Here is a 16,440-nt window from a genome sequence, read left to right as displayed (position 1 = left end):
CCTGCCGGTGGTTCCTCGAGCACCCAACCGCCTCCAGTAAGTGCTTCTGCAAGTGTTCCTCCACCTCCTCAGCAATCGAAGCGAGCCGCCAACAAGCCAAAAGGGAAGACTGTGACTGAGATGACCAACAAAGAGTTTTGGGAGAAGCGTCGCCGCAACCCCTATGCGGTGGACCAAGAACCCACTTTGGTCAACCGCCCGTTCTGGAACCGTTTTCAGTTTGCCATCTACTTTGATGTGATCAAGGCCAAGAAGAATCTTTTTGTTGATGTTCACTCCATTGACACTGATGCCATGGAGAAGGATCCGGAGTACTTTGGCGAAGCTCTTCAGATGTGCACTCAGCTAAACATTCTCAGGATCATGCAATTCAATAAGGATTTCGATGCGGATTTGGTGGCTCAATTATATGCCACCGTCCACCTTGGGACGGATGTCGACAGGACTCTGACATGGATGACCAATGGCAAGCTGCTTTCTATCAAGTGGAAGGCTTTCATGGAGTTATTTGATGTGGTGGATACCGGGCTTGAGACTCTTGTCGGTTTCCGTCCTCACCGCAATGCTACATCCACCCACAAGCAAGCCCTTTGGCCCTACTGCACTGTGAAGGTTCACCCAGTCACTCAGAAGAAGACCTATGAGCTGTCTTCGTATCTGGACATTCTTCATCGCATATTCCGTGAGACTCTCTTTCCTCGGATCGGGAATCTGGATATGGTCCACTCTTACCTCGTGGACATGCTCCTTTTCTGTCAGCATGAGAAGGAAGCAAGCACTGGAGAGAGCCTGGATATCTCTCATGTCATGTGGTCTGAACTTCTATCTGCCGTGTCTGAGCGCAAGTGTCCTATCTATGGTCCATTCATCATGAGGCTCATTGAGAGGGCCTGGGCACAGACTTATCCCAGAGTGCTGCTAGAGACTGGAGACTTGGTGTCTCATGAGATCAAGCGTCTGAGGAAGAAGGACAACTGGACAGCGCCTCACACAGGGGGTCCATCTGCTACTGCTGCCACAGGGGGTCCGTCTGCTGCTGTTGCTGCTGCTGCCATGGGGACCGAGGGTGAGGCTGCTACTGATGATCATGAGGAGAACTTTGGCCCCTCTAGTGCAGAACCGTCGTGGGCACAGAAGCTTAAGCGCAAGATGAAGAAGCTTTTCTGCATGGAGTCTCATGGTCAGTACATGACTCATGTGGCGGAGAAGCATGCCAGGACGCACCACAAGGAGCTCATGCGTCAGATGGGAGCAACTGTTGTCAGTGGGTCTAAGGGTCATATCACTGAAGAGGAGGACTGGATTCATCAGAATTGCCACTGGACCGACTCCGATGCCGAGCAGTTTTCGACCCACGATGAAGATGCAGAGATGTGATGTTTGAGACCTTCCCCTCCCATCACCTGGATTCGTAGTGTCACTCTATGCCCTTTTTGGTGTCTCGCTGCCAAAGGGGAAGAGTGTGTAGGGATTTGCTTCTTGTGTCGTGCTTTGAGTCGTCTTGTGTTTTCTTGTGTGTTCCTTCTTTGGTTTGGTTTGGTGTGAGACCTTAGTCCTAGTCATATGGTGTAAGACATATGTTCCCTATCGCTACCTTATTACTTATGTCTCTTCAGAGTACTGTAGTTTATATTTGAGATGCATGCTTGTCCTGTTTATTCTCTTCTCTCATATATCTTGTGCTTAGTGTTGTTGGACTATAAAATATAGGGGGAGTGTTGATCCGAATGTGTGTGTCGTGCCTTATCTTGGTGCACACATTTTGGGGGAGCCCGTCTATATTTTGTAGTTCTTAGTTTTATTCGTTTTAATTCTTTTCCTTGCGCAAATCCCTTGTTGTCATCAATCCACCAAAAAGGGGGAGATTGTTACGGCATATCTCTCTCAAGGTAGTTTTGGTGATTGATGACAACATGTTTGCGGACTAATCTTGTGCGTTGAATTATTCTCAGATTCTCCCCTAGCACGAGACGCTTTCTTCCCCTCGGAGTGTATTTCAAGACGGTGTAGCTCTTTCGTTTCTTTCTAGGTGGACTAGTTGCGTAGAGGGCACCGTACTATCAAGAGGGGGTCCGCTGGGGTTTTGCTTGGATGGAATCATCACGTACACATCATCTTCTTACCCTCCGAGCTTTTCCTGTCCATTGAAGAGATCTCTCCTCTCTTCCTTGTTCTGTCTAGGTCTAAGCGGCAGTACCGCTCACCCAGCGGTAGTACCGCTGAGAAGCCACAAGCGGCAGTACCGCTTCGCAGCGGTAGTACCGCCGTGGCTCCACAGCAGTAGTACCGCTGGGGGCCTGGCTCCTCCGCTGGTCCTCAGCTTATTTGAGAGATCCCTTCTCTCTCTCTCGCCCCAGCGGTAGTACCGCACTGCCTGCGGTACTATGGCCGAAGGGTCACAAGCGGCAGTACCGCTCCACAGCGGTACTACCGCCCTTGACCCCACTACCGTAGTACCGCTGGGTAGTTTGGCTCCTACCACCTCGATTCGAGAGGTCTTTTTCTCGTGTCGGGTTTTGCGACACTAGTCACGGTTGTAGTGGCGGTAGTACCGTTCCAGGAGCGGTAGTACCGCCCTACCACCGCGGTAGTACCGCATTTGGGTCCGTTCCCTACTAAGTCTCCTCGGCGCGGCAGTACCGCTGGTTGGCGCGGCAGTACCGTCGCCTGGCGGTAGTACCGCCCCCTCTCAGCGGTAGTACCGCCCTGTGCGGGGCTGGTTGGTGGGGGGCAACGGGATTGTTGCCCCCACTATAAAAGGGAGTCCCCTTCCTCCTTCTCACCCACCTCTTCCTCCCCCAAGCTCCATTTATTGCTCAAGCTCCATTAAATACTCCAAGCTTCATTTCCGCCCGAACTATCTCTCTAGCCAATCAAATTTGTTGATTTGCTCGGGAGTGGTTGAGAAGGCCCCGATCTACACTTCCATCAAGGGATTTTCGATTCCCCCACTCATCCCGGATCTTGTTACTTTTGGGTGTTTGAGCACCCTAGACGGTTGAGGTCACCTCGGAGCCATATTCCATTGTGGTGAAGCTTCGTGGTCTTGTTGGGAGCCTTCGATTAAGTTGTGGAGATTGCCCCAATTTTGTTTGTAAAGGTTCGGTCGCCGCCTTCAAGGGCACCAATAGTGGAATCACGGCATCTCGCATTGTGTGAGGGCGTGAGGAGAATACGGTGGCCCTAGTGGCTTCTTGGGGAGCATTGTGCCTCCACACCGCTCCAACGGAGACGTACTTCCCCTCAAAAGAAGGAACTTCGGTAACACATCCTCGTCTCCACCGGATCCACTCTTGGTTATCTCTTACCTTTACTTGTGCAAACTCTTTATTGTTTCTACCCTTGCTTGCTTGTATGCTTGTTGTTATTGCATCATATAGGTTGCTCACCTAGTTGCACATCTAGACAACCTACTTTGATGCAGAGTTTAATTTGGTAAAGAAAAGCTAAAAATTGGTAGTTGCCTATTCACCCCCCATCTAGTCAACCATATCGATCCTTTTAGCTGTGTGATATATAGATATACTCGAGGAATGTGCATTGTACGACGTGTCAAAGCGATGAACTAATAAACGTGTTTTTTGCAGATCCTGAAAAGGAAGCAATGTGTATAATTCATGCGTCTTGAAACATGGGCTAGCAACTTACGGAGGACATCTGCTATCATCACACCTGATGATCATCAGAACAATTCGTCGCAAATTCAAAACATTTTTGTAGTATCTGCTGCTGATACATTTTTCCCAATCTGTATCCAGCTACAGTGATGCATGCTTGTTCTCGTAACTCTGTTTTCTCACAAGTATTTTCTGGAGTAGCTTGTACTACTTCAGATATTAGAGGCAATATTTTATAGGAAGTTTAAAGCAAACAAAACCCCTCCAAACCTCCGGTGCAGTTGTATTTTTCACGCACTTGTCATTCCTAGCTGATGCTGGACAATCAAAACCTATTTCGGTAGGCTTTGCCATGCCACGAGCTCATGGCGTGACACATGGACAAAATGCTAAATCAAACATAAAAGGTTTTGACTTTAAATCAAAATAGGTGGACCCTATAAGCCGAAAAAGGAGGGAGCAGGTGTGCTTGGAGCCAATTCATGGGCAAATAAAAGCTCCACTAAAGTTTTGAATAGCCAACTATTTTGGTAAGGCAACCGTAGGCTAAAACCAACCATATCCACATTGTTGAGGATAAAATACACTGGATAACTCATAAGCTTAGTTGTGATTCAGAAGAGGCCCAAGAATTTTATTTAGTTTTAAACTAAGCCAAAAAAAGAAATTTGCCTCATCGACTAATTAGACAGAAAAGAGTTGTTGGTTAATTAGGAGAAAATCATGTAAAAATTGTCATAATTAACCGAGCGGTAAACAAGATATCCCACTCACACCTTTACGAGAAGTCACGCCGAGACATCACATTTGTAGTCATCTTTCTCATTTTCTTGAGCAAGCGACTTCGACTTTGCCGCGGACAAAGAAGCCAAAGAAATGATGTGAATGCAAACCGAAGCTTGGGTGAAGTTGGAGAAGGTAATTTTCACTTCACAGCGCCGTTACGACAGTGCAATCCAGGCGACACGTCACCACCCTCTTTCTTGTCCCGTTGCTTCGCTTGGTTGGCTCGGCTCCTCCCGGATAGGCCCCGTGCTCCACCCATGGCCACGCCGCTGGTCCTCGCCTCCCGCGGCGCCCACGCCGCCGCCGCCACCACCACCTCCACCTGCGCCTCCCAGCACCTCGCCGCGGCCACCTCCAAGGAGCCCCCGCCGCGCGTGCGGCCCAAGCGCGGCGCCACCAAGTCGCTCGTCCTCTCCCACGCCGCCGCCGGCCGCATGGACGCCGCCCTGGAGGCCCTGGCGGCCGCCGGCAGCCGCGACGCGTTCCTCCACAACGTCGTCATCCGGGGCCTCGCCGACGCGGGCCTCCCGGGCGCCGCGCTGGCCGCCTACCGCGCCATGCTGGCGGCCGGCGCGCGCCCCGACCGCTTCACCTTCCCCGTCGTCCTCAAGTGCTGCGCGCGGCTCGGGGCGCTCGAGGACGGCCGCGCGGCGCACTCGGCGGCGATCAGGCTCGGCGTGGTGGCCGCCGACGTGTACACGGGCAACTCGCTCCTCGCCTTCTACGCCAGGCTCGGCATGGTGGGCGACGCCGAGAGAGTGTTCGACGGAATGCCGGCCAGGGACATCGTCACCTGGAACTCCATGGTCGACGGCTACGTGTCCAACGGCCTCGGGGCGCTGGCCCTGGGCTGCTTCAGGGAGATGCACGAGGCGCTGGAGGTGCAGCATGACTGCGTCGGGATCATAGCCGCGCTCGCCGCGTGCTGCTTGGAATCTGCGCTGATGCAAGGGCGGGAGGTGCACGCCTATGTGATCAGGCACGGGATGGAGCATGACGTCAAGGTTGGCACTTCTATCCTTGACATGTACTGCAAGTGTGGCGACATTGCTTCTGCCGAGGGCGTGTTTGCGACGATGCCACTGAGGACCGTGGTGACATGGAATTGTATGATAGGTGGGTATGCCCTGAACGAACGGCCCGAGGAGGCATTTGATTGCTTCGTGCAAATGAAGGAAGAGGGCCACCAGGTGGAAGTGGTTACCGCTATCAATTTGCTGGCTGCCTGTGCTCAAACTGAGAGCTCGCTGTATGGAAGGAGTGTTCACAGTTACATAACCAGAAGACAGTTTCTTCCTCATGTGGTGCTCGAGACCGCGCTTCTCGAGATGTACAGCAAAGTTGGCAAAGTGAAATCATCGGAGAAGGTATTTGGTCAGATGACGACCAAAACTCTGGTATCATGGAACAATATGATCGCCGCCTACATGTACAAGGAGATGTATATTGAAGCGATCACATTGTTCCTTGAATTACTGAATCAGCCGCTTTACCCTGATTATTTCACCATGTCGGCAGTAGTACCGGCGTTTGTTTTGCTGGGATTGCTGAGACAATGCAGGCAAATGCACGGCTACATTGTCAGGCTAGGTTACGGGGAGAGCACTCTCATCATGAACGCAGTTATGCATATGTATGCGAGGTGTGGTGATGTTTTGTCCTCGAGAGAGATATTTGACAAAATGGCAGGTAAGGATGTCATCTCTTGGAACACAATGATAATGGGCTATGCGATTCATGGTCAGGGGAGAACTGCACTGGAGATGTTCTCTGAGATGAGATGTAATGGTCTGCAACCAAATGAGAGTACCTTTGTCTCCGTGTTGACTGCTTGCAGTGTTTCAGGCTTGACAGATGAAGGCTGGACGCAGTTCAACTCAATGCAACGTGACTATGGTATGATCCCACAGATTGAGCACTACGGATGCATGACAGATCTGCTTGGTCGGGCAGGTGATCTTAGAGAGGCTATGCAATTTATTGAAAAAATGCCAATAGATCCAACATTCAGGGTTTGGGGCTCCCTACTGACTGCAAGCAGGAATAGGAATGACATGGATATAGCAGAATACGCAGCAGAGAGGATATTTCAACTCGAACATGACCAACTGGAACATGACAACACAGGTTGCTATGTTCTTATTTCTTCCATGTATGCCGATGCAGGGAGATGGAACGATGTCGAGAGAATAAGATCACTGATGGAGGAGAAGGGGCTGCGAAGGACAGAACCAACAAGCATAGTTGAGCTTCATGGCATCTCCTGCAGTTTTGTCAACGGGGACACGACGCACCCTCAGAGCAAGATGATTCAGGAAGTGTCCAACTTTCTGTCAGGAAAGATTGGAGAAATGGTTGACCCAACAAATCAATCTGATCCAACCTCTCTGGAGTCGAGGAGAACAACAGAGCCCAACAAGCATAGTGTGAGGCTGGCTGTCGTCTTTGGTCTGATATCATCCGAGGCCAGAACCCCAATTCTTGTCAAGAAGAACGTGCGCATATGCAACGACTGCCATCATGCGCTGAAGTTGATATCGAAATATTCGGGACGGAGGATTGTTGTCGGCGACACAAATATCTATCACCAATTCTCGGATGGGTCTTGCTGCTGCGGTGACTACTGGTGAACAGAATGGTTATCGTTGATGGCAAGCCTGAATGCATTTCAGCAAAAGCAAGAGAGCGCCAGGACGCAGATATGGTTTCATGACAAGCTGCAGCTGGTATGTCACAGATTCAGACATCACACAGCTTCTGAATTCTGATCCTCCTTTGCTCTAAAAAAAAGCTTCTGAATTCTGGTGCCAGCACCAGTACAATCTTCAGGGAACATACATAAGGGATCAACTCTCATGTACTCGTCGCATCGGCTCGAAGAGCAAGGGTTTGTCTTGCTGCTGGCAATGGAGATTACTCACGGATTGGAAGAAGCATCGCCTTTTGACTTTTGTAACTGACGATGATGTGATGTACAAAGTCAATTTTTCTCAACTGAAAATTTTGAAATTACTGGTAACTCAGTGTATAGTTGTATAACACACATACATCATACATGGATCAAATGCAAAATGGAAGTTGATTTCCTGTCACATTTCTTGGCAAAGATAGAACAGGGCATGACAATTGACAAGGATGAAATGCTTCATAAGCAATTCATTTTGTGTCACATCACATAAATATTCGCACATAGGGAATTTTACAACCAAATTAACAAATATAAGCAGCAGCAGCAGCTGAAGAAGAAGAGGAAGCATGGGGCGCATCGAGTCGGGGTGGGGGTGGGGGGATCTACGGCCCGCCGCGGCGCTTGGCCTCCTCGGCCTGGACCATGCGGCGGGAGGCGTCGGCGACGCGCTCGAGGGCCTGGTCGACGGCATCGCGGCCGCCGATGAGGAGCCGCGCGACCACCTCCGGGTCGCGCTCGCCGCGGGCCTCCTCGAACTCGCGGCGCGCGTTGGCGCGCAGCGTGTCGCGCCACGGCACGCCGCGCTCGTCGGGCCACTCGAACAGGCGCGTCGCGCGCAGGATGTCCCGGTACAGCCCCAGCGCCTCCCGCCGCGAGCTCGTCAGCCTCCGCCGCGCCAGGGCCTCCGCCGCGTCGTCGTCGAGGATGGCGGAGGGGGTGGGCCCCTTCTTGGAGAGGTGGCGGTCGAGGAGCTCGTCGATGGTGTCGGGCCCCTCGTGGATGGATCGGGCCAGCGGCGGCCGCGCCCTCGTGCCGGCGAGGGCGCGGAGGAGCGGCGAGCCCCGTGCGCGTGCGGCCACGGCCATGGTGGTGCGTCGTGTGGGTCGGGTCGTCGGTTGGGTTCCTTTTGTGGGTCGGGGTCGGGTCGGGCTGAGTGGCGACTTGACCTGGTTGGGTTGCGACTCGCGGCGAAGGCACCAAGCCACCAAAGAGCAGCGAACTGTTCAGAATTTCAGATCGGGAGCACGATGATTCAGAACTACTCCTACTTCGATTTTCACAGCAAATCGGATCAGGAGCTTGATGATCACAACATCTTCGATTTCACACACAATCCACAGTAAATTCCACATTTTTTACATCTAGTAGTAGTAGTACTGATTTACAGCAGGAAGGAAACACATCTGTAACTGTAAGCAAGCATCGCCACGGGACGAATCAAGCTTCTCAACTCAGCGGTCAGCGCGCGGCGGCGGCGGAGGAACCGGCGGCGGTGACGGCCTTGACCTTGAACCGGTACCTGGGCCGGCGGGGGACGACCTGGCTGGGGCCCATTCCGAGCTGGCCGGTGCCGTCCATGAGCGGGGGCCCGTCATCGTAGACGTGGCCGAGGAGCTTGCCGCAGGCGTCGCAGCTGACGCGGGTGCGCTTCCGCTGGATGCCCCAGTAGTCGAGCGTCTCGAAGAAGGGGCGGATCCGGTCCTCCGCCGCGAACCGCAGCCGCGACTCGTCCACCCAGCTGAAGGACAGCGTGCCCTTGTTCCCGGCCTCGAAGTAGGTCCCCGCCGGGTACAGGTGGGAGGCCGACAGGTTCAGGTCCGCGCCGCACGCCGCGCACCCGTACGCCGCTGCCGGAGTCGTCGCCGCCGGTGGCTGGGCCATCGGTCGGTCGTGGCCGTGTGGTTTGGATGCGTTGGTGTGGGTTTTGTTTTTTGGAGGGGTGGTGTGGGCCTGCGGGGGATTTGGAGGGGGTGGTTCCTTGCGGGTGAAGGACGGTTTTGCTGCTGCGGCCGCCGCGTTGGACCGGGCGTTGAGAAGCTTGTGTTCGGCGACTGGTTAAAGTCAACGTGGACGCGCAAACACAGATTCAGACGTCACATCACGAACCCATAAAACCACAGACAACCTGATCGTGTTTATCTTTTTTTTTTTTGCGAATGAAAGGTTTTCATTAATTAAGAAGGATCATTACAGTCTGCTTGGCATAAGTTGCCAATATTATCCGGCCCCCCGCTCAACCAAACCGCAGTGCGCTGCTCTATTCTCCCCATCCTGGCTAGCTCATATGCTACAATGTTCCCCTTCCTACCTACATGAGATATACCATTCTCACTCATCTCCGCAAGAAGATTCTTTATTTGCCCTACAAAGGACGCACATGGCGATCTATTTATCTCTCTTTCTCTAAGCATGTTGGCAAAAACCAGACTGCCAGTCTCAAGGATCATTGGGGCTGTACTCCATGCGCTTGCGATGTTGATACCCTCCAAGCAGGCTGCCAGCTCTGCCTCCAAAGCCGATGAGCAGGCTCTAAGGTAGCGGCAAGAAGAGTATATGACACCACCCGTATCATCGCGTAGGACCATCCCTGCTCCACCAACACCAAGCTCCTCATCGAAGGCTCCATCCACATTCAACTTATGCCACCCCTGAGGAGGTTTGCACCAGCGAGCATTCGGCCAGCCGGCCACCTCCTGACTTTCTTTGCCCCGACCAACAGTATTCTTACTGTCATATGAGATAGACATTTTCCCTTTGACTATGTCCGCCTCTGGATGTTGCTTGATGGAGACACTACCGGACTCGCGGTCTATGCCTACGGCCAGGGGCCGTCGGCATAGGTCCTTTGCCGTCGGCATAGACCCGTCGGCGTAGATATCGTCAGCGTAGTCTTGTCAGACCGTCGGCGTAGTATAGCCGTCGGCATAGGGCCCTATGCCGACGGCCGGGGTTAGCCGTCGGCATAGTTTAGCCGTCGGCAGTGTTTTTCCGTCTGACGGCAACGGACGGCGCCGTCAAAAGCGCTGACGAGTCATGGGACGCCACGTGGCAGTGGTACGCCGACGGCTTGGCCGTCGGCATAGGTAGAAATCTATGCCGACGGCCTAGCCGTCGGCGTACCTCCGCCACGTGGCGTCCCGTGGTGCTCCTGGTGGCAGTGCTATGCCTACGGAGGCATAGATGGAATCTATGCCGACGGCTTTGCCGTAGGCATAGCACTGCCACGTGTCTTTCCCTGGTTTCTCCTGGCAGCAGGGCTATGCCTACGGCAAAGCCGTCGGTATAGATGAAAATATATGCCGACGGCATTGCCGTAGGCATAGATCTGCCACGTGGCAAGCCCTGGTAACTCCTGGGCTTATATATGCCGACGGCTTTGCCGTAGGCATAGTTTTTTTTATTTTCCCTGTTTTCTCTTTTTCAATTCATTTGACAGCATTTCAAAGCAGAATAATATGGAATTATGAAGAAATATGACAGTTCATCATCTAAACATAGTCAAGCTCATCATCATCATCTAAACATAGTCAAGTTCATCATCATCATCTAAAGATCATCACCGGCGGAAGTTCATGAACATAAAAGTAGTGCAAGACATGGAACATCATAAAAGTAGCAACATGAAAGGCATGGCACGACGGCCACATGCATGGAATCATCATCGACATCAAGCAAGACCACCTCCGCCAAAACCACCACCACCAAGACCACCTCCGCCAAAACCACCACCACCAAGACCACCTCCGCCAAAACCGCCACCGCGACCACCATCACTCTGCCAGATCGGAGTGACTGGGGTCGACGGAGCAGTAGTCGAGCCACCGGTCCCCTACATGTTTCAGAAAAGATTCTAACGGTAAATATGATATGATAGTGTTGAATGAACGAGAACTAGTTTGCCAGTAGGTAGGCAAATGTACTAACCGGACCATCACTGCCTAGTGCCACCCATTCATCAAACGTGGGCACGTGTGGGGGTTCTCCCACAGGTGGTGGTGGGGGTCCCATTTGTGGTGGATCCGTGCGGTTACTCCAAGACGCCAACATAGCCTGGATGTTAGTTAAACAAGCAAACTAGAAGGTCAGAAGGAATGAAAGTGCAAAAATTTAGCTTGGTTTTAAGAGGGCAAAACTAACCGCCATCATCTGACGGTTGTAATCATCATTTGCCTTCACTCGTTGCAAGTACTCTCGCACCTCGAGATTCCTATGCTCGACAAAGGCCTTATATGCCTACATAATTTAGGTTGTTTCTAAGTGAGCAATGCTGAAAATGAACTGAGAATGCTAGAGAGAAAAAGATAAAGGGGAAGTACTTACAGCATGCTGGCGGGCTAAGGGAGTCTGTGAACGCCCCGTACTCTCTAACTGGCTCGGGTTGGTAGACCGAAGCCGTGTGTACAAGATCGAAGGAGTTATCAAGCCATCGAAACACGGATACCGGCCATGTGACTTCCCCTGGATGGCCACCACCGCCGTGTCGTCGATCTGAGACTGGGCGACCTCAGGAACAGGAACATCCAGATGCAACTTCTGATAGTGCCGAGTGTAAGACTCCAGGTGCTCCTCGATCTTGCCGTAGTACTGGCTCTCGCCCTCCTTGGGATGACTCCGCTCGCGGGCCAGCTTCCATGACTCAATGTCTGAGAGCGGCCTCTTCAGCTTGTCCTCCTGCAACGTCAAACAGAAGTTAGCCATACATAAGAACATGACGGTAAAGAAGAACAAAAATGCATCATGTATATAGATATACCTTCATGGCCTTGAAGCCCTAGTGGTTCCTGTTTCCTTAGCCGCGTGTCCCGTCTTTTCCACGGTTAGCCCGGGCCTTGATGCTCTTGGCAGCAAACTCTGCATCGTCGCCGAGCCACCTATCCACCAAACCCGCCCATCCATCATGCCTTCCATAGCACCAACGAGGAACAACCTATGCAAATTTTGGAAGCATGACATGTGAGCACGAAACATATAGTTGACTGCTTGAAACAATGATAAGTTAGTAATAGTTACCATCATGAACTGCTCCCTGTTCAAGGTAAGTCGTTGCCTCTGCGCTTGAGTTTTGGTCATCTTTTGTTGCAGGTAGATGTGGTAGTACTGCGAGACGGCAACCCAGCGCACCTCGTACTGCAACTGACGAGCTTTCTTCTTCGCAGCCGCAAGCAAGACCACGTCGGCTCTGGCCTTGTGCTCGTCAAGAACTCTATAGAGTTGCTGCAATCATGCATAAACCAGAAGCAAACAAGGCATGAGTTGAGTGATTCAATGATAAACTATGAACGAAACTGAAGACAAGTGATTCAGAAGAGAACTTACCCAAAATTTGGTGATCACGGCCTTAGCGGCCGTCCCGTACTCCGCGTTGCTGCAAGCCTCGTAGTGGGCCCAGCTCGTGGCCAAAACCCGCAGCTGCGGGTCCCTGTCTAGCCGCGGGCAGAATAGGCCAGGCCAAAACTCCTTCAACAGGACAGTGATAAGGCTGTTCAGTTTACGGCCCTTTCCGCGAAGGATCCAGTTTCTGCAAAAGAATCAAATGATTGCCATGTGTACAATAAGAAAATGTTGTGATGTGTTGAAAATATGATTGAGAGGCACTTACTCTGTCCCCACAGGTTCAATGAGCCACTTGTGCTCCTCGATAGAAGGTGGTGTAGGTAGTCCGGCATTACCATGCAGCCACCCCTGCGAAGCACCCGGTGGCAAGTCACCCCACAACTCGGGATCAACCTCCCCTCCACCCTCCTCGCCCTCCTCCTCACCCTCCTCCTCGACCTCCTCCTCCTCGCCCTCCTCCTCCTCGCCCTCCTCCTCCTCACCCTCCTCCTCCTCGCCATCAGGAACATACTCCTCCTCCTCAGACTCAGAAGGTGCCTCTGTATAGGAGGGCATCGAAGAAGACCCTCCTATTTCAGACACGGCCCGGAGTTTTTTGCCCCGGCTGCCTCTCCCCCACCTCCTCCTCCTCTAGGGGCTCTCCCCCCACCGCCTCCTCCTCTAGGGTCTCCTTCCTGACCCCTCCACCTCCCTGTGAGGTGTCATCCTCGCGTAGTCGGGCGGGAACCTTGTGGGCTCATCCACTCCGAGTAAGTCCTTTGAATTTACTGAGGAAACTGGCGCCGCTGGACTTGCCCATGATTAGCAAACCTGCATTGAGAGAAGTGAATAAACAATTAGTAAGGATACCAATTAAACAAGCATACAGGAAAAACATTAATACCAGAAGAGCACATTAAGCATACTATTGTCATGATCATTAAAAGAACTTACATTTTCTAGAACCCATATGAATCATCACTATTGTAATCTATTTGTGGACCGGTCTCATCATCACTATCACGCATATCTTCTTCGTTGTCTGACGGAGGTGGAGGCTCTTCCTCATCATCAGCGTCTTCATTTAACTTTTCAAGCATAATTATGTCTCTTTGATTCACAACTGCCTCACCATCAATCCGTGCGTCGTCGTCGTTTGGGTCCAGGTCAACATAACCCAAGTCATCATCCTCGTTGTTTCGGACCACGTCATCATGTTCCTATTGATAGAACACTCCCTCGTATGTCATGGGGTTTATGTTGTAGTAATCATCATCGTTCGGGTCCGGTAGCTTACCATGCGGCGACACCTTGAACACAACTTCCCAACCCTTTAGGTACTCTTTCTGGCTTGGGTAAGGCAGATAATATACTTGTGTGGCCTGTGTAGCGGCGATAAAGAGATCAGCTCCGGCATAGACGGTTGATGGTTTAACTTCAACTAAACCAACAGAAGGCGTATGTCTTAGACCCTTTTTGGGGTCGAACCATCGGCATTTGAACACAGTGAGACTTAGGTGTTCGCGGCCACATTTGAATGTAAGCTCGTATATTTTTCCTACCCTTCCGTAGTAATCTACTTTATTATCTCCTTCAGTGAAGACTCCGGTATTTATGGTTTTGGGATCAGGCCGACTGTTCTGGTGCTCCTCTGTATGGAAGCGATACCCATTCACATCATACTTTTGGCATGTCATGACGACAGGGTCAAAACCCATGGAAACCCATCTCAATTCTTCATCCATTGATGTGTTCGGATCATTTCCCTACAAGTTTAATTGAAATTATAGGGTGCATGAGTTTAATTGAAATTATAGGGTGCATGAGTTTAATTGAAATAGGTAATAGGGAAGTGTGAAAAATTACTTTCTCCATGAACCACACAACGAAATTTTTCCTTCCATCAGCACCCTTTCGGAGAAGAGCAAGTGCCTCCGCTTCAGTAGGAGGCAGCATTCCCGTCCATTCTTCTTCAACGAATCGACTACAATAAGAAAAGCGGTATAAGAACTAGGCAAAGTGAACATAACAAATTGACTAAAAGAATGGTGCAAAGGTATTACCTCATCCACTCATCCTCAACTTCCTTGATGTTGTGCAAGATATAGAACATGACATCCTCCCACTCATCTCGTGGCATGAGATAAGGTTTCGAGCATCCAGCCCTACCACCTTGCCCGATGAATAGAGGCAACTTGGGTTTATACTTGGGTTCTTCTGTATTGTATCGAGACATCTTATTGTGCAACGTGGGAACATGGTCCGGATAGTAGGCTGTCCTGAGGTCTGCCACCTCCTCTAGGATAACTGCCTCAGCTATGGAAGCTTCAATCTTAGCTTTGTTTCCACATTTCTGTCTCAGATGCTTGTTCTGTCTCTCAGGGCCGTACTGCCAATGATTCTGCACAGGCCCCCCCAACAATACCTCGTTCGGGAGGTGCAAAATGAGATGTGTCATCGGAGTAAAGAAGCCTGGCGGGAAGATCTTCTCTAGCTTGCATATCAACTCCGGCGCCTTCTTATGCATTTCTTTTATCTTCTCAGGACATACTTCTTTAGCACAAAGCGTGCGGAAGAAATGGCTTAACTCCGCAAGCACACGCCAGACACGCTCGGGAACATAGCCCCGAACCATCACCGGCATAATCCGCTCAATCCATGCATGATAGTCATGACTCTTGAGCCCGGTCACTCTGCCCATTGAAAGATTGACCCCCTTACTTATATTCGACGCATAACCATCAGTGAACTTCACGACGTGTTTCAGCCACTTGAATGCCTCCATCTTATGATCCTTTTTAAGTACGAAGTCAGCATCTGGCTTGAACCAAGATTTTCGACTGCCTGTGGGAGGTTGCATGTGTAGACGTGGTCTATCAGAAATATTCTGTTGATCAACTCTAGCATTAACATTATCCTTTGTCTTATCAGGAATGTTGAGGATCATGCGAAAAAGGGACTCTGCGACATTCTTTTCGGTGTGCATCACGTCTATGTTGTATGGAAGTTTGAGGTCCTTAAAATAGGAAAGCTGCGTGAAGGGGGTAATGTGAGTCCAGTTGTGCGTCTCACCATATCCTTCAAAAAAATTTCCATTTACCTTTTCCTTTGCCCTCGCCCTCGTCTTCGCCCGTGGCTTTGCCTTTGCCTTTGCCTTTGCCTTTCCCTTCACCGGCAGGCTTAAGAGCTTTCAGCTGAGCAAGCACATCCGCACCAGAAAACATTGGAATCTCGTTTACTTCATGGACAACTTTGCCTTTTGTGAAGTTCTTCTTGTCTTCCCTATCAGGATGGTCTGGAGGGAGGAACTGTCGATGCAGGTCAAATGCAACATACTTGCCACCCTTCTTCAGCCAAATGAAAATCAAGGCCTGCATGCACACTGGGCAAGGCATCTTTCCACTTGTACACCATCCGCAGAACAGGGCATAACTGGGAAAGTCATGCATGCAATATTGTAGCCAAACTTCCATCAAGAAAATTTTCTGCAGATGTCGGTCGTATGTCAACCTCGGGAAGTACCAAGAATGGTGCAAATCATCCACCAACGGCTGCATAAACACACTCAAATTCTTCCCCGGATATTCAGGCCCCAAAATTATAAGCGACAGGAACATGGTCTTGCGTTGCATTATGGCGCCGGGAGGGAGATTGAGCGGAATAACAAATACAGGCCAACAGCTGTATGGATTAGACGACATACCATATGGATTGAACCCATCACCTGTTATAGCAATTCTGACATTCCCAGCCTCGGCTGCTTCCTCCGGGTACTCTATATCGAATGACTTCCATGCTTCACCTCCTGATGGATGTACAATTTTTTTTGGATTGTACCTTTTCCCTTCCTTGTGCCACTTCATCATTTTGGCAGACTCCTCGGTGATGAAAAGGCGCTGCAGTCTTTTTATAAAATCAAGATACTGAAGAACCTTCACAGGGATTTTTAGCTGCTGCTTCTGACCATGCTTATCGACCACCTCAATATACCGAGAGGAACCGCACTTCCTACAGTACTTGTCATCCGCATACTCA

The 16,440-nt window shown here is 51.0% G+C and overlaps 3 protein-coding genes and 1 long non-coding RNA gene across 4 annotated transcripts; 1 reads left to right on the top strand and 3 right to left on the bottom strand.

The window, feature by feature from the left end:
* The first annotated feature begins 4,566 nt into the window (after nucleotides 1-4,566).
* On the top strand, nucleotides 4,567-7,495 carry LOC125511368 (pentatricopeptide repeat-containing protein At4g35130, chloroplastic). Its single transcript, XM_048676719.1, has 2 exons — nucleotides 4,567-7,129; nucleotides 7,215-7,495. Exon 1 carries the CDS (start codon nucleotides 4,661-4,663, stop codon nucleotides 7,031-7,033), a length of 2,373 nt encoding a protein of 790 aa, XP_048532676.1. The 5' UTR covers nucleotides 4,567-4,660; the 3' UTR covers nucleotides 7,034-7,129; nucleotides 7,215-7,495.
* Nucleotides 7,466-8,326, bottom strand: LOC125511369. Its single transcript, XM_048676720.1, has one exon. It carries the CDS (start codon nucleotides 8,175-8,177, stop codon nucleotides 7,695-7,697), a length of 483 nt encoding a protein of 160 aa, XP_048532677.1. The 5' UTR covers nucleotides 8,178-8,326; the 3' UTR covers nucleotides 7,466-7,694.
* A 65-nt stretch (nucleotides 8,327-8,391) lies between these two features.
* On the bottom strand, nucleotides 8,392-9,082 carry LOC125511370 (uncharacterized protein At4g08330, chloroplastic). The gene has a single exon (XM_048676721.1). It carries the CDS (start codon nucleotides 8,971-8,973, stop codon nucleotides 8,551-8,553), a length of 423 nt encoding a protein of 140 aa, XP_048532678.1. The 5' UTR covers nucleotides 8,974-9,082; the 3' UTR covers nucleotides 8,392-8,550.
* Nucleotides 9,083-11,024: 1,942 nt separating this feature from the next.
* On the bottom strand, nucleotides 11,025-11,489 carry LOC125506352. The gene is made up of 3 exons (XR_007282640.1): nucleotides 11,413-11,489; nucleotides 11,230-11,325; nucleotides 11,025-11,142 (listed from the first exon to the last, which is right to left on the bottom strand). It is a non-coding gene; the product is annotated as an uncharacterized LOC125506352 (long non-coding RNA).
* Nucleotides 11,490-16,440: the final 4,951 nt, after the last annotated feature.

This window comes from Triticum urartu, chromosome 5 (assembly GCF_003073215.2).
Source record: "Triticum urartu cultivar G1812 chromosome 5, Tu2.1, whole genome shotgun sequence".
Taxonomy (NCBI): domain Eukaryota; kingdom Viridiplantae; phylum Streptophyta; class Magnoliopsida; order Poales; family Poaceae; genus Triticum; species Triticum urartu.
Note: the sequence above shows the minus strand (reverse complement) of the source record. Positions and strands in the feature narration are given on the sequence as shown.